This window comes from Pleurodeles waltl, chromosome 10, assembly GCF_031143425.1.
Source record: "Pleurodeles waltl isolate 20211129_DDA chromosome 10, aPleWal1.hap1.20221129, whole genome shotgun sequence".
Lineage (NCBI taxonomy): Eukaryota > Metazoa > Chordata > Amphibia > Caudata > Salamandridae > Pleurodeles > Pleurodeles waltl.
Window position 1 is genome coordinate 675,351,303 of NC_090449.1, and position 23,585 is coordinate 675,374,887.

Genomic DNA, 23,585 nt, shown 5'->3' on the forward strand with positions numbered 1-23,585 from the left:
AACCAATGCGTCTAAAGACATCACTCGTGCAGCATCAAATCACCTCCTACATAGTATCATAACAAATACAACACTGTGGCAACCAAGCACTGCAATGTATAGCATGATGCCCATCAAAAAATGAGCTTGTGTTCACCACAATGGGGCATGAACGGCTAGATTGCTCCAGTGCAATACATGTAAACCTCGATCATCTGTTTTAGATGCCTCTGTCTCATTTGAACGGGACTCTTAAGTGTGTTCACAGAATACAAATATTGACAATGCAGTGTCTTCCTACTTCCGTCTCACAGTTTATAGCTCCAAACAGATGCATTCCCAACACCTCATATCAAATCAGGTTTTGCGAGCACAAAATCTTTTGTCGTGAGTAAGAAATATACCTATTAGAGTTACGTCTAGAATGTATCATTAAGTACATCCATGAAAGAGTGATTCTCTTTTCTCTTCTAATTTTAATCGTCAGTCATTTTTTCTGGAAGTATATTTTGCCTGGTCTAGGTATTCTATTATAAAAGATACATTGCAACCTTGATCCGAATAGGTGTTGACCTCATTGGGTCAAATGTAATACGGAAGGCATAATCCTTTATTGCTTCTAAAACATGTCCATTGTTGAGTGAATATAAATAAAGGTATTCTTTATTGTCATTTAAAGCGGTAGTCTGGTGGCAGTAGGTCGGTAAAATTCAAAGCAAAAATATGAAAACCGAAATGTATAGTTATAGTAATTCCATAAGCGTTCGTGCATCTCTACTACCTACGCAATCGGAAGTGTTGACCTTTCCCTGGTCCGTGTAAATCCCAATTCACTAAAAGAACAAACGCTGAAGTAAGTACATACCAAAAACTAAATGGCTTTTGCTCAACTTAGCTCAGAGACGAAATAATGCTGCTGGTAGACACATCATTCATTTCTGCCCTTTAAACAGGAATCCCTTTCATATTATACGTGTATGCGAAATTGAATATTTTCCCAACAATTTGTAAAATTCCATAAAAATTTCAGAAACTAACAGTTTCGGAGAAAAATCTGGTTCGCAAGCATCGTATCGTGTCTTTTTTAAGCGAGCCTGCATCTCACACACTGGCAGAAGACTGGCTGAGAAAAAACGGCAAGACATTTTCTGTGCAAACTGGTGCTCTGCTAGAATCTTGCAGGACTTTTTACGTGAGGTGTGAATGCACTTAAAAAAAAGTTATGTAAAACTGTGTAATGCGCATTTCTAAAATATTTCTCAAATTTCGCATAGAACGCGAAATTCAGTAATTTTGTAAATCTGACTAGCATAATTAAAATTGTGTTTAGCATAATTTTTATCCGCCAAATGGCCGATTGGGAAATACACAGGCTTCCATTGTTGAGTGCACAAAAATGCATATAAAACCCCACAAATATGATATACAAACAATGGAGTATCAACACAAGTCCGATTAGCAGGTGTAGGCGAATAATACTTTTAAGGCAGTATAATATATATATATATATATATATATATATATATATATATATATATATATATATATATATATAAAAAAGCACTTGACAATTGCACCCACTATAACTAACAAAATAAAGAAATGCTAACATGCAACTAACTAATGCATATATGCATGTTCCTCCACACTTGCTGAGTGACCTACAGCACTCCCCTGGACTGACCGACACACTGCTGACAGCGACCTCACTAGTGGGTATTTTTTTCACCACACAGGAGTGAACACAACGGAGAAGCAAGCAAGTACAGTGAGGATTCAACCTATAATTAAATACAAATCACGTGACCAAAATAATTCCTACAACACACAAGATTGATTACTGCTGTTCAACCAAGCTAGGCCATATGACAAAAGAGTAACATTGATCAACATGCCCACTGAATAAAATCTTTTTTGGCTCCATTATCAACAGAAAGCACGAAGCACTGGAGTTTACAAACGAGTGTCTGAAAATACAAAATATCCCCATGTCCTGAAATTACGTGAAATGTCTGAAAAAATACGTTTAATTATGTAAAATGCACTCCGGGGGAACTCAAGTAGAAAGCGAACAGGGTGGTATAAAACGCCTTCAAATGTCACTAGTGATACTGGCATGGGCGTCGATTCACCAAAATACCAGGGGTAGTGGAAGTCAAATCATACACCCTTTGAATTAATGATTTCACAGGAAGTGATGTCACATGACCTTAACCCGCATAACATCACAATACATGCACTCACTCACCCTCACTGACTTCTTTGCACTCTCTTGCTCACTCTTACTCACCAATACTCTCACTCACTTTCACACACACTATCCCACATACTAAAATGCATGCTCACACATACTCACGCGCTATCTCCCAGATTCTCCCTCATGCACTCACATAATATAAACTGAAAAGTATTTTAATTTACTTACCTAGAATGGCAGTGAAGGTTCCGTTCCAGATCCTGCTGTTCAACTTTTGTTATTACATTAATAGTGAAAGATTATGAATAACTATTATTTTAATGAAAAATGAGCAGAAAAGGAGGCTGGAGCCTGACGCTGTTCCACCCCTGGGTCAGGGGTCGCAAAGAGCAGTGCGACCCCTAAATGAAGTCCATGGATACTGGCAAGAGGCCTGATTGAAAGAGAAATGTCTCTCCCGAGACACACACTGCTCGAACTAGTCCTCTACAAAAAAAAAGTGCACACCATTTCATGCTTTCCGCCATTTCACATCATTGCGTTTCATAAAATGGCATAATTACACACAAGCCTAACACAAACTGCAGTTTAGAAATCCAATAAATCAGGGGATAAAAGGCATCACTCTAGGGGAACATCCATGCATTAGCAAATGTGGGAAGAATCTCAGTAGAGGAGCTTTCAGGGGAGGAATCACTGCACAGCAGGATGGGGTGGGAAGGGCAAGTTACCTGGCACTTCCGGGACTTTGGTTCATGTGAACATAACATGTTCCATGCTTATTTTGCTGTAGGATTCACAGCTTTACGTGACAGAATATTCAAATTGCATGCGAAACTAAAAAAGACCAAAGGCTGGTGTATCTAGGGATTATTCGGCAATCAGCCTTCAGGATGAATTCTCAATTCTTTAGTTTTTGTTTGAGGACCAGCTGATGAATTACACCAGCTTTGATAGCGCCAGGTCAATTCGCAATTATTTTATATTCAGTCATCGAGCTCTCACGAGCTTCAAATTTAAAAACCTAAGACCTTATAAGGGGGGTGCTGTCCGGCTTTCTGCAGCGCGCGCAGAACGCTGTTGTCAATTCTCAATACAGTGTATGACAAACATTAAAGATTCTGCGACAGTCTCCGACATCCTTTCATTAGCTCCTCTTCACAGTTCTGGTCTTCTCCAAGGTTCGCTGTCTAACCAGGAAATACATCAAGGGCATCCTCCCACTCGATCTATCTGAAAGAGTTACTGCTGAGTCATCTGGGAGGCTCTTGCTGTTCCATATCTACTAAGCATCCAGCCCTCTGTATTTGTTAGAGCATATCAAAGACAACTTGCTGCTCGAATCCTAGGTGAGGAACTCGCCTACTCAGAAATCAGCTTGCATTTGAGAAAACATTAACATCATCTTTGCTTTATTGGTGAATTTGCTCTACGACTGCCTGTCACTGGGACTCAATGATTTTCTTAAGCACCCAGACGTGTCTTAGTACATCATGTGTACAATGGAAATAAGCAAACCAATTCAGGACCACAACTGAGAAGATTAAGTACACCACACCTAGATGCCAACTCAATCACAGAAGAAAGCAGAACGCTATAGTCAGCTGCTAACATTGCAGAACTGAAACAGAAAATGCCCTTTTAGTTGATGATCTAATACACCAACCTTTAAGCTAATAGGTGAAGACAGCAATAAAAAATCATGGAGAATGAAGGAAGAAGACTGGCTAATAGTTTCCTTTATCACATGAGCTGTTTACTCCCTATCCTTTTATCTGACTTGGTGAATAAAAGTATTCCACAAGAGCAAGCGGAATAACCAGGTCCAGGAATAAAACATGCAAAGGCATGCAGTCGCTTTCAATCTCCTTAATGACACACCACTTCTACTCCTGGCACAGTTATCCAAACGCTTTCAAGGAGTTGCTGCTCTCTCTGTTCCATATATAAGAACATAGGAGGGAAAGAGAAGCAATCAAAAAAGGAACCACCCTCAGCATCCCTTTAATACTACAATCTTTTACACAAGAGAGGGGAGCCTCGCATCTAGCATACTCTAAATGTTATAAGAGTTTCCAAATCACTGGTCTCAATAAATACCAACGTGGAAAGGGATCTGCACCCAACTAAAACAGTGCGACCCTTACATCACATGGATATATGGGTAGGAGTTTCACCCACTAATACCACCAGTGGTACGCTTCATCACTAGATCCACAATCACTGCAACCAGTGGGAGTGGATGGGTTCAACACAGTTTTTGTAAGCGGAGCTCCTACTAAAACCTAAGCCCAACTTAAAAAAGCCGTCAGGATCCTACGTCTTGTTTATTAATAATGTCCTTTGGCTAGGATAAAAACAATGTGATGTGTAAAGTATGCAATGACCCCTAACTTCTATTATTCAATATAGTCGACATGTTTCCGCCTATCTCAAGTGCCACTCAGGGTCAGCAGGCTCTCTTCAGGGCCAACTACATTCATAGAAATTCTACAGATTGTAATATTTACTAGTTTCTAATGCTGGTCTACACAGCGCATTAAACAGGAAGCATGCAATCATACAGCCCACAAAATGTTTCCCAATTAATGGTCTCTGAAACAGAAAATCACAAAAAAGTATTGTCAAGCGATAATTACCGCCCCTGTTTATGTAGTGGTCCCATGCTTACGCACACTGCAATTCTCGTGTGCAACAAGGGATTGAAGCACTGCTGCACCCCCACCCGCAGCTCTGAAGCATTAGTTTCACAGCTCTTGCTGTGAATGTTCAACAATTATAGCCATTTGCAGGGCCCGCTGCTGTTGTTGCTGAACATACAGCAACAGATGTGAAAGGAGGCTGAGATCACCCCCTGGTTCTCCTGAACTCAGCCAACCTGCTTTTCCTCATTTAGCTGAGCAAGAGAAATCCAGGAGCTGGCTGACCCCACTCCATACTTCCGAGGCTCCAGTAACACTATGTAGCAGGAGTTAGGCTGGGGGGGGGTCCTGTATGCCTTGGCTCACAGCCTCTGCCCCTCTCTTTAGTATGCCTATTCTATGAAATTATGAGATTGTAATGTTGAAAGCAGATGACCTATATCAGTGCTTATAGTGCTTATGGTTCACTGGTACTCTATTGTCCTCAATCACATGGTTGTCCCTAATCTTTAAAGCCAGATGATTCACAAAGTAGGTGGTACAGGTTTGCAAGGCACTGTATCATCATGAAGACTGTAGAGGAGTATGTGCTAATCATGTTTTCAAACCCCAGTGACTGGCATTAGACACAATGGGGTCCAGTAGGTCCAGTCCAACTCTCTGGAGAGATGGTTTGACTGCAGAGATGGTCTGACGGCAGCCTTCATGTCAGAGCCTGACTGTAACAGGAAAAACTACATGAACCAATGTTTTAACTGCATTAAGTCGGTTTAGGAGTAAACTTTGATTGGTCAGGACCTAACTAATCATTAACTGTTTTCTGCGTGGCAATATTGATCCTTAGGTTGGTGTTTTTCAGGCTTCCCTATGGTAACTCACACAAAAGCGCTAAAAACAAGGAAGGCGATGCAGTATGCCTGCCCCTGATATGGTTCAATTAAAGCTGAAGCCATGAGAAAGTCCTCATAAGGGCGAAGCACGTGCTGGCAAGAAAGCTTCCTGGGGCACAGAAATCCTGTTTTATGGCAGCAAAGAAGCCCCATGTTAGAAAGAATCCATTTCTTTCAGCTAAAATGTTTCTTTCAAGCTGAATGTTCAAATTTGAAGACCAGCTATTTAAAATATGGACAGGGCCACTGGAATTATGCGAGTGCAGCTGCAGAGTTTTTCATAGATTTACTCTGCCATATTTGCCATGTAGTCCATCATCTGTGCATAATCTGCAGATTTTCACACAAAAAAATTGGTTCCTAGCTCAAAAAGTTCAAATGTTACTGAAATTGCAGCAATGTGTGTTGCTGAGTGAATGGTCCTTTGCAAAGCTGACTGGCCACCTTTCTGTTGCTTACTGCTATGTTATGGTGTTAAACTGAAGTGCAACCTAAGGCAAGACAGCGTTAACACGTATAATAAGCACTGGCAAAGCCAAAATGTCTCGCCTATGCAAGAGCTATTGGCTTTGCAAATGTGTTTAAGCCATGTTGTTCACCATCGTGGCTAAAGTTCAGCATAGCTTAAAGTTAGTGGGAGAGTGGCGTGGAATGTCGCAGAGTTGAATGGTGAAGAGTGGAGTACAGCTGTGTAGAGTAGAGTGGCAGAGTGTGTTGTGTATTGGATTGGCAAAGTCTGAAGTCACGCAGAGTGGCATACATTGGAGTGGCGTAGAGTGGACAAGTATATTGTGCATTGGCGTAAAGTGTTGAAGAGTAAAGCGGAACACAGCCCAGTGGCACTGAATTTAGAGGTGTACAATGCAGTGGCATAGATTAGAGCAATGCAAAATAGAGTGCAGTGGGACGCAGAGTTGAGTGATGAAGAGGGCATAGTGCAGAGAAGACTGGCATAGAGTGCAGTGGCGTAGAGTTGAGTGGCATATAGTGCAGAGAGTAGAGTAGCTCAGAGTGGTGCAAAATGAGCCTGGAGAGCCTAAAGCAAATAAATCCAACAAATGGAAACCAGAAAGAGTAAGTTACAAACCACAAAGCCAAAGGTAATCAACAAGTGAAATGCATTCCTAGGTCAACTTTCTGAAAGTCCCTAAGATGTTTTGCAAAACAGACAGCTGTGCTGTCTGGTAGGCTCCGATCTGAAAATGACAAAATAATGAGCTAATACCATCAGAAAATGTGCGCATTGCGCAACGTAATTTGGCCCTCTCCAGCCGCATAATTCCAGTGGCCTTGAGTATGGAGGACCATAGCATATACATATTGCTAGCAAGCAGACTCAGTGTTGTTGGAGCAACATGAACTATTCTATGGATGTTCAGTAAGACTATTTATATCGGTAGGAAGATTGCCACCGAGAGATGCACTTGAGCTCTGCTGACAAACTCCTCTGCCCAGTGGTGTGGGCAGCGTGTAAACCACAGGCAAAACTATTCATGATTGCCGGCTAATGAAACCAGAACATTAAAGGACACAATGTGAAATTTGAAAAAAGAGAAAATAAATGCAGAGTTAAGGTACTGAATTTGTGATTTACCAACCTCCCAACCCCTGTAAGAGCTACTTAATCTGGGCAGCCCATGGAATTTGCTGGTAGGTTCTCTTTGGTGTCAGCAGGGAAGATCTGGGAAGGAAGATGGTGAAATCACAGCAGCTGGTAGAACCTTTGCCAGCGGCAAAAGGGAAGAAGGAGCTAGCCAGCCTGCCCACCCCACTCACATCAATGCTGAAGACACGTGCTGAAGAAAAGAGAGCAGCCGAGGTCCTCAGCAAGAGGCTGGAGCAGATTAATTCTGAAGTAAAGTGAAACACGTTGAGCGACCAAATACTTCTCAGGCCTCCTCAGTGAAAATTCAGGCAAGCGATACACTCAATCAAAGTAAGGCAGTAGAAGCATATGTATTAGATGTTCGCTTGAATCAACAAGTGGGCCAGAACAAATTTAAGTTGCACGACCGAGCTCTGTACATCAGAGAAGACATTAGACACAGATAAAGGGTTAAAAAGGGAGGCCGACTATGTCACACTGGAGCAAGAACGCAAGAACGCAGGAAGGAAATTCACACAACAAAGTTTTGTTTGTGGGGATTGCAAAACGTTAATGTCAGAAACTAAGGACATAATATAATAAGAGGCAGAAGATGGATGCATCCAGAAAGTACAAGCTGAAATAGACAGAAAATTGCTTAGTCAGCTGGCAGTGAACATCAAAATCTACTCCCTCTGTCAATACCAACTCAAGAAAGGAACACTAGCCCAAACAAAACATGCCAAGAGGCAGAACTAAGACTACTAAATCCCCAACCCAGAAGGGGACGGGGATGCTTTCAGTTAGCAAAAATAGAATTCTGGTAGCTTAAAGATAACACACTAAATTCCCTAATCAGTGGAAGCTTCTGCTCGGAAAGTTTAAAATGCCTTAAAGAACTTTGAGATATCCCCTTACCTCCCTATTTATAAAGCAGACACACCACTGCAAAAACAATCTCAAAAAAACATACTGGATAAGCAACTAAACACCTCAAAACTATCCAGGCACAAAGACTAGGGTGATAAAGACTTGATCAAACGATGGACTAAGCACAGAGGCCCTGGAAGGAAAAAGCCATATCCTCTCCTCCCCCTCACCCCCGCAACAAGGAAGTTATTAGAACATAGAAAAAAACTGTGACTTAGCTTCAATTGTCAGCAATCATAAAATCAACAAAGAGGAGAAATCCATGATATAAGCCATTGGAGGCCTTCATAAATTCACAAGCAGTGAAAAAGAGTGGTATCAAAAAAATAATATAAAAGAGCAAATCTCTGTTGAACTTTTGAAATCTAGTGCATTTCTTAAGTGCCAAGGAAGGCATCCCTGCAATATCAGGCCATGAATAAACTACTGTTCTCCTGCTGCTTCCAAGTGTTTAAAGAGCAACAATATTAACCTTTAAGGGGAAACCAAGAAAGAAGTGATAGAAAATATAAGAACCAGAAATTTAGCAATAAATCTCATATGAACGGTCACACCAAGGATAAGCCCTGACTTTGAGTGTTACTCAACATAGCTTTAAATCTCTATTAGGTCTGAAACTGAATCAAAGCTGGAATTTCCTCAGATATCTTCAGGACAAACATCCTCTAAGAATACTTTTAAGCCTGTGGCAGGGGAAAATGGATAGATGGAAATAAGGAGGAAAGGAAAATTAAGAATCAAAAAACTCTCAAACAAATACTTGAGTGATTTCATAGAATTAATCTCATTACTCTGATAAGACGCAAAGCATTTAGGAACAACTGGAGTGCCTGGATCAAAATCTAGAAACTTGAACTCAACAAATACAAAGGGCAAAGGGAAAGTTAATATTTGTTGAAGAAAAACCAAGAATGGATCTGGCTCATGTAAAACATTAAACATTTATTAAAAAAAAAGAATGAAGACCTGGAAAACAGATTTAAAACATAACTTGCAACACCGAGGCCTTAACAGACTTTACACCAAATTTGGTTCGAACATCTTGCATGAGTTTGGACTTATGAGGATCCAGGATTCAGTTCCAGAAGAATCTTCCAAAATTAAATAAATTAGATGTGATATTTTAGCTTGAAATGCAGTTTGTAGCAGCTGCAGAAAGTCTACAATATTTTTGAACGGTAAATGCTTTCCTGATTAAATCCACGTTATTCAAAAGCATACCCAGATGTGGCCACCAAGTGAATTCGCCACCAAACGGCACTCTCAAGTATCTATATTGAGATACTAATTCTAAGGCATTAACTTCCAAATCTCCTCTCTATCCTGAGAAAAAGCCATGCATTTGGTTTATTTAGTATTGTTGATCATCTTTTTAGGAATACATAGCTATTGTATAAAAGTTGTCCTGCATTCTCACTATGTTCCTAGTAAAAAAAGGAATGCATCCTTTTATATATGCTTCTTATGTGAGAAATAATTATTAAGGCGAATTGGCACCTCATTTTTTCTGCGTTTTTTTTTTTTTTTTAATTCGTAGGATGCTTCTGAGTTTGTATGCAGCACAAAATACTAAAAAAAGTTTTGAGGGAAAGAAAGGTGTCCATTTAGTCTGCATACCACAATGCTGGAAAAGAGAGCTTTCCTAATTTCTGCCATTGGTTGCTAATTAGGTGGAGTATAGTGCCCACATCTGCCAAGTACAAACTAAAGGGGCGCCAGCAAACATTCCTGCCTGACAGCCTTTGTGCCTGGAATCTTTATTCTTGAGAATAAACTTAAACATCTGAGTGGCACCCAGGTGTCCAAATGCAACAATTCAACTACTTCTACAAGAAGTTGCCGAATATTGAATGTTTTCGTGTAGGCCCAGACATCTTTTTGTTTACAGTTTCAAAAGTGAATCTGACATACACAAATGTGCAGTAGAAGCTGAAGAGTCAATGTCTAAAGCCTTAATGCCCAATTGGTCAATAACAGACTGTTCTGAATGATAAATGGCTTTGGGACTGGTCTGGGATATTGGAAGTTTGTTATTACTATTGTCTGAGTTCAATAATTGAATATCCAATGCCTTGGCAAATACTCAGCAAAGTGCTTTACTTTGTTATAAACTTTGTCACACTTTGTAGCAACGTAAAGTAATTTTTCCAAGTGTAGCAAAGAACATCTAACAGTTTGGTTAATGGCATTCAGTTAAACTCAGTAAGCAGAACATGAGGTCACTCACCCATCAAGTGGTGACCACAACAAAACCTATTTGGCTGTCTGGGAAGGAACCAATTCCAGGTGAAACACACCATGCGTACAAACCATTCTCGCTATCAGTGGAAGTGGTCACTACTATAGAGCAAAAGGGGATGCAATGGCCAGAGCTTGTCGTGATGATGCCGCTGTTTCCTTCCAGGACCAAGAATAGATAGTATCAAAATTCCATGAAGGAAGGGAAGAATTGGTTAAAGGTGAGAAAGTGCTGTGCAAAATTGCAGCACACGGCAGTGAGCTTCCAGTCCGGTGCTTAGTAGCTCTCTTACAAGGTTTCTTTAGAAAATCTGGTCTGAAACAAAGTCCTGACCCCCAGGTACTACTCTGAAATTAAGAGGCTGCCTAACCATTCTATAGGAGACCAGCAAGATAGCTCCACAGAAAAAGGCAGAAAATCACCATAGCTAAAGGAAAATTCCCCCAATGCAAAGACTGCAAAATGTGTGCCTGTCTCCTTACACTCCCGACCACCTAACATCCGACAGAGGGAAGAAGAGAGGAAACAGGGCGATGCTGACAGGTGCACAGCTAGACCTTGTGTTAGCTAAATAGTAAATAAATAAAGTGACAATAAAGAAACAAATGTTGCTGAACATGAAATAAGGGCACTTAATTAAACCTACCTCATATTCAGAAAGAAAATAAATGGTAATAAAAAACGCATTCAATACAGATGATAGCACCAGGCCCTTTAAGGTGCCTCTCGCTGAAGACAAGAAATTCTAGTGGAGAAATCAGGATGCCTATATCTTGGTCAAGTGGGTATGCACAAGTCTCTTATTTGTTTCGAAATATTGAAGATGTAGTATTCATGAAACGAGCCAATTTGCAAACATTTCAGCAACAACTTAGAGTGTCATCCTAGACCTGTAATGGTAATTTTATTTTCACATAACTTTCTTTGGCTAAATTCTAGCTACTTAAGACATGCACTAAACTATTTTAAACCTCATGTTTGAAAATTCAACAGAAACTTTCAAAATAGCCATCAGCTAGCAATAGGGCAGTGTCTCAAAACAGGCTTTACTTTCTGAATATCCTATAAAACACAATCTCATCTTGACTGAACTTTGAACCGGAGTTAACAGATTCCAGTTCCAAAGAAGATAACTGTATTTCCAAAGAGAGTCCTTAGTTCTAAGTGGTATGTAGTCAGCACACTTGATCTCTGCTAACTTCACACATTTTTTCTCAGAACTCTACAACCTTAGAAATCTAGCAAACTTTTAAAAGAAGGAACTCCCAGAACCTTCTCTATACAATAAACTTCTACAAAAAATATTTTTGAAAAAACATCCTGCAATAAAAACTTCTTCTCTAACAAATATCTTGTTCAGCTGAAGCTAACTTCACAAATTCTCCACGCTGCTCACACAAATTAATTTTATATGTATCTTTACAAGCAAGGCCATATACAGACCATTCCAGTACAAAATTTAATGGAATCCCAAATCGACTAGTGGAGAGTTCTTAAAAAGACTCCAAACACAATACCCACAGAGTCTAATTTTTTTTTTTTAAACAAATGCATATCAGCCACAGACGTTGACAATGTATTCCAGAGTCCAGAATACAATATGATAAACCCTAAAAGACTATCCAAATAACCAAACTGGTATGATCCTGCTCATAGCAATGATTAAGGACCCCTCTTCCAGTCAACAAGGCAACCCCATCAGTCCACATCACACCAGATTGCCAATACACAAGTTCTCAGCAGAATCCAAATATATTTTTAAGATGGTCTAACTTGGCACACAGGATAATCCATTAACCTATGATAAAAAGAAGATTGTTACCAAACAGTTATTAACAACACTGTGAAGCAAAAGTAGCCGGATTCTGGAGAACCCACACTTTACCCTCACCCAAAACCTTGTTTGTTTCAAAACAAGAGTGTAACTCCACCTATCCATGTTGGTCCTTACTGTAATAGCTAGTCAAGACCACCAATACTAACTGGGTTACAACATCAGGCATGCTACCTGATAAGGAGGTCACAGAATGTAATTGTAAGTATGTCCTATAGCAGTGATACTCACTGCCCAGTGGCAGCCAGCGGCCTTCCTAACCTTCATTTACATGCAGCCCCCGGATTAGCAGCAGCACCGGGCTGCTGTTTATTGCAGCGGGCACTAACATTTAGAAATATATTAAATAAATGAAGAAGCTTTTATTTACAAGCTAACTGGAGTAAAGGAAGAGAAACAAAAAGGATCCTGCACCATTTACCCTCCCACAAAGCCCCACTCCCATCCCGCTAGCACCCACGCAGCCCTCGGCCTCACCACAGACTATAACGTGTGGCCCCAGGGAAATTGTTTGAGAGTATCTATGTCCTACAGACATCTCATAGTTGACTTTGTATGGTTCACACTAAAAAGAACTGTGAAAAAAACACACAAACGCCCGGAGATGTATGCTTCTTAAAGAAAAGATGGGGGGGGGCCGGGGGGGTGTAAATATAAATGGCTTAGTCCTACCCACGGTGGTAGTTTGAAATTCTATCATGTAAATATTTATGTACAGATTGAGTTGGTCTGTGTCTGCTTTATTGTAAAGCTATTGGGATTCTAATAAACTTGTCTTCAAAACTGTTAATTTGCGTCTTTGTGGCAGGAGACAATGTGACACTAAATATATCCTACAGTGCCTGGTGTATGAGAAGCGTACACATCAGAATTACATAATGAAGTCAAGTGCCCAGGCGGCCAGCGATAGAGAGGCAAGCAGCGTCTCGTTTCCAATTACCACATGGCTTATCAAATATAAAAATAGCTCGGTTTACAGGAAGGCGCGGGCCCCGTCCCATCAATCAATACCAGGCATACTTATGTATGAATGGCCTGAAAGTAGAAAATCAATGCGCCATCTTAGTCGCTGAGTTACTTCAGCTACGAGTTTAATCTGGTATCTTTCGAACAAAGGCAACCCTGAAAAGTAGAGTCTTAAGTAGAGAGAAGCCCCCATTGCGTCCCCCACAAGACGACAAAAAATATATAAATACCTGGTGGCTGGGGTAAATAGGCTCCAATTAATTTCGATCTTTTCTTTTCATAGCCTTTCTGCGTGATGTCACCTGTCGAAAAACCAAAAAACGCCAATCAATAAAACGCTTTAAGTAAAAGCATTTCGTTTGCTTAATAGTCGCCGGTGCCATGAACTGGCGTCAGGTCGTTAACACAATATATAAATGAAGAAACGAACGGTCCACACCAGTTCACTCCACCCCACCCCACAACCGAACAACGGACAGCGGCTAGAAGCTAGGCACCCCATCTGATGAATTTCAAAAGATCCTTTCCCGATACACTGACAAAACGCGACTTGCACAAATAACTGGGCGTTCGTTAAGTTAATTAACAGTGGATTATATAGAAAGCTTGCGCGCGATGGATGTCAAGAAGAATTATCTATTAGGGCTTGCATCTTTGTGGGTACTACTCCGGACAGGCACCAGGCAAACAGGGGACTTTACTAATTCTCTCCGTCTATCAGAAGAAGGAACACTGGGAGATGCTGCCAGACCAAGAAATAATACAAAAAACTTAGAACATCATTTTTTAAGCGTCGTTAGTAAACAAAAATAAAATAACTGATCTGCTTCACAGAAATAAAAAAGTACCGCATCTTAGTGAAATAATATGTTGTGTAATAGTGTGTTTTTCATGACAGGTGTGCATCTGTGTAGAGAGTCAGCCAGGTGTTCACACACACCGGAGTTCAATACGGTAAAGTGCATCGTCTTCCTCTCACCGTGTTATGCACTCTGACATGGCTTCGAAGCCCAGGGTGTTGAACACAATCTACCCTCATCGCAAACGTTTATGTCGTTCATGCACATCACTTGGCCGGGTTTTAGCGGCGGTGCCAGGTGGTTCCATAGGTATAATCCTTCAGAAGCATATGGTCTACCGGAAGCCCATAGCCGCTTCCCAAAACCTTTTTATAAAGTCGTCCTCAGAACCTTAATCCGGGACTGGGTGGCAGGGATTATGTGAAAATAACGTGGAATAACGCAATGCGGCCATATGTGATCTGACAGGAACAGTACAACGTTCTGATAAGAATTATACAACTGAGATGTTCCCCCTCTACACCTACCAACAGTTGGAGCTCTCCTACACATCTGTATTGTCCACATGTTTGGGATTTCTTTGAACATTTCAGAATATAAACATCGTAGGTTGTTTTCGGTCTCGAAAAATGTATTTTTCTTTAAATGTATAAGAAAGCAAAATCACTTTCTACAGGCATAGTAACAATAGCCACTTGTCACCAGCGCCAATTGTATTTTCTGCGCCTATGTCCTTAATGCACACACTGTCATCTCGACTCTGCATTCCCCGCCTCCGAGCCTAGGCTCCCCGACGCCGAACAAAACACCGCAGTAACAAAAAACTGCAAGCAAAAAACCTTTTCAACCTTTGGAAGATAAGTGTTTATCGGTGGCAGCTTTACATCAAGTTCAAGCAAGCGTGTTATGGACCGGTTAACCGCATAACCCTTGATACACATGAATTACCAGATACACAATTCATCTCTCTCCAGGATAATACCCAGACTCACTGGAAAAATCCACCATATTTTTCTTAAAATATTTTCCTACAGTGATGTCATGTCACTCAAGTATTCTTTTAAGCAATTGTCCCAGACAGGTTTGAGATATTTTGCCTTGCTACAAAAACTACCATATACATTACTGATGGGCAGTAGAGTAAACATTTGTCAACCGTTTCCCCTCGTGTTATGGAAGTGGTTGCTTAGGAAGGGTATTTTGATTCTCTATACGGTTTAGAGCCAACAGTTGAGGCTGCATTAAAAATAATCCGAAAATAATTAACTAACCCTTTTATTGTTATTTATCAAGAACAGGCGCCGAGTACCTTTCAATAGGAATAACCTTCTACTGCCCAACTCGCACAATGTTAAGCCATTCAGAGACTCCCTTTCAATCACAAGGTGGTCAGTTTCTGTTACAATCTAGCACCCCTAGAGCAGGGGTCTTCAAACTGGGGGGTAGGCTCCTTAGTGGGGCCTCAAGTGATCCCTGGGGAGCCAAGCTCTGGCTCAAAGTTTTATTATGCAGATAACAGTGCTTCGTTTTAAGCAGAAAAAGAATTCATTGCGTTTTTAAAACAGTAACAGAACTTACCTGCAACGTTTAAATAAGTGTAGACATATTTAAAATTGTCAATTTAGTTTAATAATTGTGAAAAAATATCGGGGGGGGGGGGGGGGGGGGGGGGGGATTTTTTTTTTTCCATCTGGGGGGTCGGGCATTAAAAAGTTTGAAAACCACTTCCCTGGAGGCTATTTGCGATCCTTCTCCCCTTTGACGTCATCTGGGGCCCTGTAGAAGCTGTTAGTAGTGGTGCACTATGGCAACTTCCTATGGTACCTTCAGTGCAGCGCTGCAGATTTGCCTGGAATGCTCCATTTACAACAAGACAATGGCGGATTTTCGTTTGGTTGATTCTGGTCTATAGTGGCTCACTGAGTAAGCAAACAGGGGCCTGGAATGAGTCCCAGAGTGACTGCCAAAGGTTCAAATTAATTCAAACATTTGACTCATCGCTCTTTTGTTTTTCTCAGTTAAATATGTATTTACCACATTTGGAAGAACGTTTGCCACAGTCTAACATTTGCAGACCTACTAAAAGACCTCAAGAAATGCAAACATAAAAATGACCAGATCGATATTCTAAATAGTTTTTGGTCTACATATTGTTTCCCACAGCTTTGGTGTTGGTAAATATTAGTATAAATGACACAAGATGACAAACACAGGAACGGTTAACGTCTACCAGAGGTTCTTCCTAGTAACATACTGGTGGCTTGAAAATTGTGTCTAAAGTATTCCCGTAATCTATACCTTACAGAGTCACGACAGCAGACTCCTTTAGGGTAGCTTGTTTTAGTTCAGCTCCAACAGGTGCTCTCAAATTGGGTACTCTGCGACAGGGAATGGCTAAAAGTTGGTTAAGTTAAGTACATTTACATAACACAGTTATTTCTAAACGGTCCTGTAGCCATTTCACAATCGTTGTGGGTGCACCTAATGTTTCTGGGATTTTCACAGACCTGTCTCTTGACACTGTATTTGGTTTATTTTCGTATTGTTTTGCAACAATCTCAAATTAGTCAACTGATTTGGGATATCTATTTTATTAATGTTATTTTTGAAGTAAAGTGCTGATGGATGATCGTTTTTTACACTCACAGTTTTGTCTGCTGTTGGTATTCCAAGTAACCACTTACTTGAGAAACAAAGGAGATTTCTCAGTATATTATCATGTGACGTGCAAAGAATGGACTTGCAACTGGAAACGTTCAATAAGAACCTGTGATTTTTGTTCGTTTTACAAGTGTGTTAATTTATGTATTTTATTGTACCATAGTAAGTGCTGTTCGAAATTCGTTGAACAACACAGCTGTGATTACGGTATGTTTTCTAATACTATTAAGAGTGATTTAGCTCAATAGTCCATATAAGGTCACTTTCAAGGCCATCTAATGTTCAAGTCATATTCTAGTCCTTTATCATGTTATGTATGTCAGAGCAAACACACTAACCTTCTGCTGGGCTGAACCACTTGTTTATAGCAAGCAGAATGACAGCCTCCTTCATCTAAAGAGGATTAATGCAATATCCTGGAGATTAGGTATGGTCGAAGCCTAGGAGGGGTAATTAACAACTTTACTGATGGCAGACATTAGAAGTGGTCTGTGCAGCAGGCGGTGACAGATGGACCCTGCATGTAGTCGTGTTGAGGCTTGACTCAGTCAAGGAACAGACACGATTTAAAACAACCTCAACCAATGGCATTACAACAGTAGTAGGAACTGACCTACTAATTCTGTTCTCTTGTACAGCCAACAAGAGCCCGTTTTAGTTCCTTGGAGAAGCCGAAGTTAATAGACTAGGCACAGTGTGAAACATTAACTGCCTTGGCCGCTGAACATTTAAGGACAGTGGCACGGAAATCGACACGCCGTGCTATGAGGCATCTGAGCTAAAACACAGGATGCAGATAAATGCTTTGATTTTTTACAGATGAAGGCTGTGCATGTCAATTTTTTCAGTCCATTCCCTGTGATTGTGGATTGATCAGACGACACATGTAGAAACTTAATTATTTGAAGAACATGGGCGGTGTTGTGGCATAGCACTACAAGAACTTGAGTTTTGCGACCAGTTCCATAAGCTGTGGGCAGTGGGGCAAGTGGTATGTGGCCACCTCTTGAATTTTTAACAAGAATGCACTGCATGCCAACCAGTGACATTAAAGATAGTCTTTTGCATAACATAGAAACCAAAGCAACCTAAGGCAGTTTTTTTCCCGGTGGACTACTGCCTCTTGCAAATATTACTACAAGCTTAAGTCAACTGGTAACCACGCATTGCTTTTCACTCACGCATTAGTGCAACTGCTTGCGAGTCCCATGATGGAGAAGCACCTCTTTTCAACATCATTTGCAACGATCTGCAAAATGTAGTTATTGCTGCTTGTAAGCCATAATGTAACAAACTCTTTAGGTTATTGCCAGTAAATTGTATGCCAGTGGATTGTCACTATCAAAGTATGCCTGCATCTATGATCCTTGCTTGCCCAAGCCTAGGGAGTGTGTAGGGTATGTTTGGGTGGTTTCACACTAAATATTTAACAATGTCTTGCTTGCACGTCTGCAGCAATGAGCACTGTGCATTTAGACACAGCAACCGACATAGCGAAGAAAAAGAAAAGGAACGCTACAAGGGAAACGTGTTTAAAGGAAAATATATGTTTAGTAAAAATAAAAGACATTAAAGGCCAGCTCAAAAATGGCATTTGAGAAACTCCCACCATGGAGTGGAGCTAACACACCCTTTACTAGTAAAGCAACGAACCCATCTGGGATAGCAATGGGTATTCCCAGGAGCGTAGTTGTTGATGCAAAGACAACAGGATTAATACAAAACCTTAAGAATCCACAAAAGAATACGTCACAATATCATAGCCATTTAGAGGCCCTAATCGGTAGTCATGAGCTGGAAGTGGTGAAGTAAAGAAAGTGCTGATTGTAATCAGGCCTTTAAGTGGGGCAGGTCCTGCCGGTGCTCAGCACCAGCAGTTCGAAAAATCAGGTGCTAAGACAGGTCCCTATCAGGCTCTCCATTATTGACCTCACCCTTAGGATGAATTTTTTTTTTTTTTTTGTAACTCAGCACCAGTACTACCCTTCACTGCTCATCATTTCAGAAGCATTTTCAATATTATATACAATAAAGCCATTGTGGTACTTATTTATCTTAGGCAACTAACAACCACTGACAAAGCCAATAGTCCTGGCTTGTTTTATGTGTAATTTCAGTTGTTGTGTTATATATTTGGATGCAATAACAGAAAGAAGCAAAATACCAGATGGGTGGCAAACTACGCTAAGCACAGATTTATAGCTTACATGTTTTAGGCCACACAGCAGCTTATTAAAGATATTTGTCACAGTAAAAAATGGGCAAAATGTAAACCTGGTCGTAATTTCTATGCAGAAGACCAAACAATCACAGGTTTTCTCAGTAGCATTATTCATTCATCTTTCAGGAGCTCCAGAGAAACATTGGGTAGCAACACTGGAATGTATAGAGACCACTTCAACTAATTGAACAAAATGATAAATATAAAATATGTTCTATACACTTTGGGTCAGCTCTCTTCATCCACTGGTCTTTTTAATTGCTTCCACCCACCACCCCATACTGCATGAAACAGTGGGTCTGCTTGGTTCAGTCACTGGATCCCTTTTATTGTAAGGGACATCATTTCTCAAAATACCATTTCCATATCTTCTCACTTCAATACTAGGGTTGGTGGGGGAATATATATATGCTATACTTAAGTGACGGCATGTTTTCTTTTTATTATTTTTATGACATATGATTGTAATCACAATTTTTACAAAAAAGTAATCATCACAACTGCTTGTCAATGCGAAATCTTGTAGCATTGCCAATACTCATTTATTTTTATGCTTTATACTGCACGAACATGCCACCTTTAGGCTACTTCAGGGAGCCATGGTTATTAAATGTACGGCTTTGTTTCACTGCCACATGCATGGTGCATAAAGAATGTTTAGCCTCATACCAGGTTTTCCATTTCTTGAAGTCTACACAAAGTATGTCAACAAATCAGTTCAAACTTATTTCATATCTTTTAAACGCCAGAAACTGTTGGTCAAAATAGAGTCAAAAGAACTTTCGAGAGCTAGGCCCCTCCCCTTTTCCTATTCTGATTATATTTAGGGCTCCCGGTTTTCCACTTAAACAGATTTTTAAACATAAATACAGATGAAAAAGTAATTTTCATTTGACTGTATTTGGAAATAGAAAAATACAGACAAACTGAGCCGCGCTGCCATGCTCCAGCCAGGGTTGCCTCGTCATGCCCCTCCAGTAGCTCAAAATAATTTTCTTCCAGTGAGAGTATTGCATTAATTTCTGACCTGCCCCCATAACCTCGATCCTGCTTTCACTAGTTTCTCTGAGCCAATCATGTTCAAACAACTGTTGACATTGAACAAAGGGCAGCAGACAATATCAAAGCAGGCCTGAGGAGAAAAACCCAGGCGAGACTTTCTTTTCGACTCAATGAGGCCGATACTAAGAAAATGACCACAGAGCAATGCACAACCCCTGCACGCCAAAATATTAAAGAGGCTGCGGATACCTCACACAAGGTTGTGAAGTTCTGTGTGAAAGTGGTGGTCCACTGCACCAGACTGATATGCCATTGGAGACCTGATTGGTCAACTCTGCCCCCCAACAAGGACAATGTACAGATCCAGCCAAATATATGAGAAATATCTTCCTGAAGTGTTTGAAGCACAGCTTCGAAACATACTTCAGGCTGTAGCAAATGTCCCTTTCTCTATAACAATTGACTAAACCACAGAGGTGCATGGTGAGCCAGCAATTGGAACATTGATCACAAATTACACTGATAATGAAGTAAAGGGTCGTCAATCAGCCTCAGTTGACATCACTATATCTGATGAGTAATTTCTGCTAAAATTGCCTTAATTGTAAATAATGAGCTTCAGAAGTTTGCTAAATCATGGCATGACCTCGTTGCTATATGTTCCGATTCTGCATCCTACATGAAAAAGGCAGTACATGATTTTCCCACTGTTCAGAGGGTTAATTTCACTCACGAAAAAGATCCACATCATCTTATCCAGGCTGGAGTTTCCTATGCTTTGTCTCAGCCTGAGAATCAGGACATGTATGATTTTGTAATAAAGGTTGGAGCAGTATTTACGTATGCATAAAACTCAAAACGCATTTATTCTCAAGGACAAGTCAACAGGAGAATGAAATAACCAAGGGCGGTTGTTGTGGAAATATGACACTGCTTCCTTGCTTTTGTAAACAATGAAGAAGCCACTGGATCCAACATTGAACCCAACTATGCAAACCACCAATCTATGTGAAGTTACATGTCATTGTTCAAACTCTCACTGGTATCACCAACGTTCAGAGGAAGCTGGAGTCAGAAGAAACCCATGTGACCAAATAAATTCAGTTTACTCAGGATTTTAATGAATACAAAGATTTATTCATGTTGGTTGGAAGTTCTGATGCCATAATGAATGTTGCTGAAGAAGAATTCAACAAATATTTAACGCACACTATTCCACAAAATAGATCAGTGCAATGACATACTGGCATTCTCAGAAGTAAGAATGTTCAACACTGTGTAATCTTTTGTTGGCTCTTATGGTCATTCCAGTATCATCAGCAAATACTGAACAGGTTTTCAGTAGCCTTAATTTCCATACCAAACCAGAAAGAACCTCAATGTCCTCAAAGTCTCTTGAATTGCACATCTGTTGTACTACAAAGGTAAGATTTTCAAATAAATATATTGTTTTTACCTAATTTGGCGTACATATAAATATATCTAAACCAATACCAGCTGTGTGCACTGTCTATTTAAGTACATGTGAGAAAATACTAGCTGCATCTTCTATTGCTTGTGAAAAAATATGGATGAATACAGATAAAATGACCAAAAAATAAATATGCATAAGTATAGACAAAATTGATTAAAAAAATAAAACCATAATACAGGGAACCCTAATTATATTCAATGAAACAGCCTCCTCGGATGCTTGTCATCACTGAAAAAGCCACAGAGCGAGAGATCACGGTCCGTGTTTAGCACTTTTAGTGCACTAGGGCCAGAGGAGCTAAGAATAAGGACCAGGGGGAATAGGAATACGGGCCAGAGGGACTATGACTAAGGGCCAAATGGGATATAAATAAGAGCCAGAGGGGATATAAATGATGACCAGAGAGAATATAAAGGCGCTACAACAGAAAATGAGTATTTTGACTGGTGAGGACTACAAGTAGATCACGTCTCAGCAGCAAAAGAATTAATAACTTATTTAACTAGAACAATTCTGACAACAGGCTATTTATGTTGTTGCGTCTATATGATTTGCACTGTTACTTTGTGTATGTTTGATTATATGTGTTTCACATTTTCCTTGACTGTGTTTCATGTATATGTATAAGTATAATTTAAGTACAGGTAGTAGTTGGAAGGACGGCTGTTGGATTTCTTTGCCACTGAAATATCATTATCACTCTGCTTATTTTCCGGTTTATAATCAGTTTTTTAAAATGTGGATACAATGCCTTCCGGGGTTTTTCTTCCCTGCAGCCAGGTAAACCTGTTCACTTTAACAAGATAACGCTGTAAAGCATCAACGGATTAGCAGGCCCCATGACCTTTCCTGCAAGTTAACAGGGAGCAGCTTTAGCAAGATCTGGCTACACAACACCCTTAACCGTCAAATAAGGTATTTCAAACGTGCAAATTCCTTCCTGGGTCTGGGAGTTTCAATGACTCGAATGATCCACGAGTCTGAGTGAAAGAGGATATCACTGTATAATCATAAACCGCATAATACAATTCTTTTTTACACATAAGTCTCCCAAAACCAACGTGAAATGGCTTCTCTGCCGATACTTGTGCACCTAACCTCGTATACTCACTCCTGTGTCCCTTTCAAAGCCTTCACCTGGCGTCTGAGACTCAAATAAAAACTACCCTGGCTGCACCTCCGTGACTCGTCCTCTTTTCCTCTGATGATGCAGTCAGCTCTTCCCAGTACGACGCTCGACGATGCACAAAGTTGCCGCTCATTTTAGAAAGTGCAACAACTCCAGGAAAGCTCCGCACCAACTAACAAACGGTAAATACTAACATTATTCAAAATATGTGCATACGATCAACCTGCAGCATACATGGCTTAGTCTATGCTACTACTATACTAAGCCCCGCCTCTCCACCTTTTTCCAATGCATGAAGAGTGTCGCAGGCAGAGCAAAGGTCAGCCTGGCAGATTCTCCATGTTTGGGTGAGGCAGCCAGGCAATCCGCTTGAGCAGGCGCCTGGCTGCCTGAGCCAAAATTTGCCAGGCTTAAGTTTTCACAGCCCAGAGGGCGTGATCGCCCCACCTTGCAAAGACTTCTGTGAACCTCCGCCTCATAACAAGGCAGAGCATCACTGATGTAATCGGACATGGTAGCTTCAGTTTTAAACCCTGAAGTGCGCAGGCCCGACTGTCCATCAGTGACGCTCAACACTAAGATGGGGTCAGCAAAGCTCACTGACCCCATCCCAGTCTGTGACAAGGAAAGGAAGGTCCTCCTCGTAATGGCTTACTCAAGACAAGGTCAGCCAAAGAGAAGAGGCAGCAGGATCTTTCGTCCATTCCTTCCTTACTCGAAGCCTGCAGGAAACAACCAAGACTAACACCCACCCCAATGTCAGGAAAGTCCTTAATGAATGCTGAACACATGTATGTGTGGTGTGTGTGTCTATGTGCACTCTTAAGGGGTGTATGCATGTGTATGTGCTTGTTGAGTGTAGGTGTGTCTTCTTGTGAATGGGCGTGAGTGTGCATGCTGACTTGTGTGAGTGTGTCTGACCACGTGGAACAGAGTTGCGTGTGTACCTAATACGCCACTGCTGCCCCTTATGAGCGGACAGTGCTATATGCTATTACTATGATTACTCCCATGCTTAAGCATTCTTGGTCACGAT

General features: G+C 40.7%; 1 protein-coding gene across 8 annotated transcripts in view; it reads right to left on the reverse strand.

The window, feature by feature from the left end:
- The window catches only part of DIP2C (disco interacting protein 2 homolog C), a 1,002,241-nt gene that overhangs the window by 620,699 nt on the left and 357,957 nt on the right, over positions 1-23,585 (reverse strand). For all 8 annotated transcript variants that reach the window (XM_069211176.1, XM_069211178.1, XM_069211177.1 and 5 more), the window contains one exon: positions 13,493-13,564. In XM_069211176.1, coding sequence (XP_069067277.1) covers positions 13,493-13,564 — 72 coding nt within the window. The remainder of the gene's footprint in view (positions 1-13,492; positions 13,565-23,585) is intronic.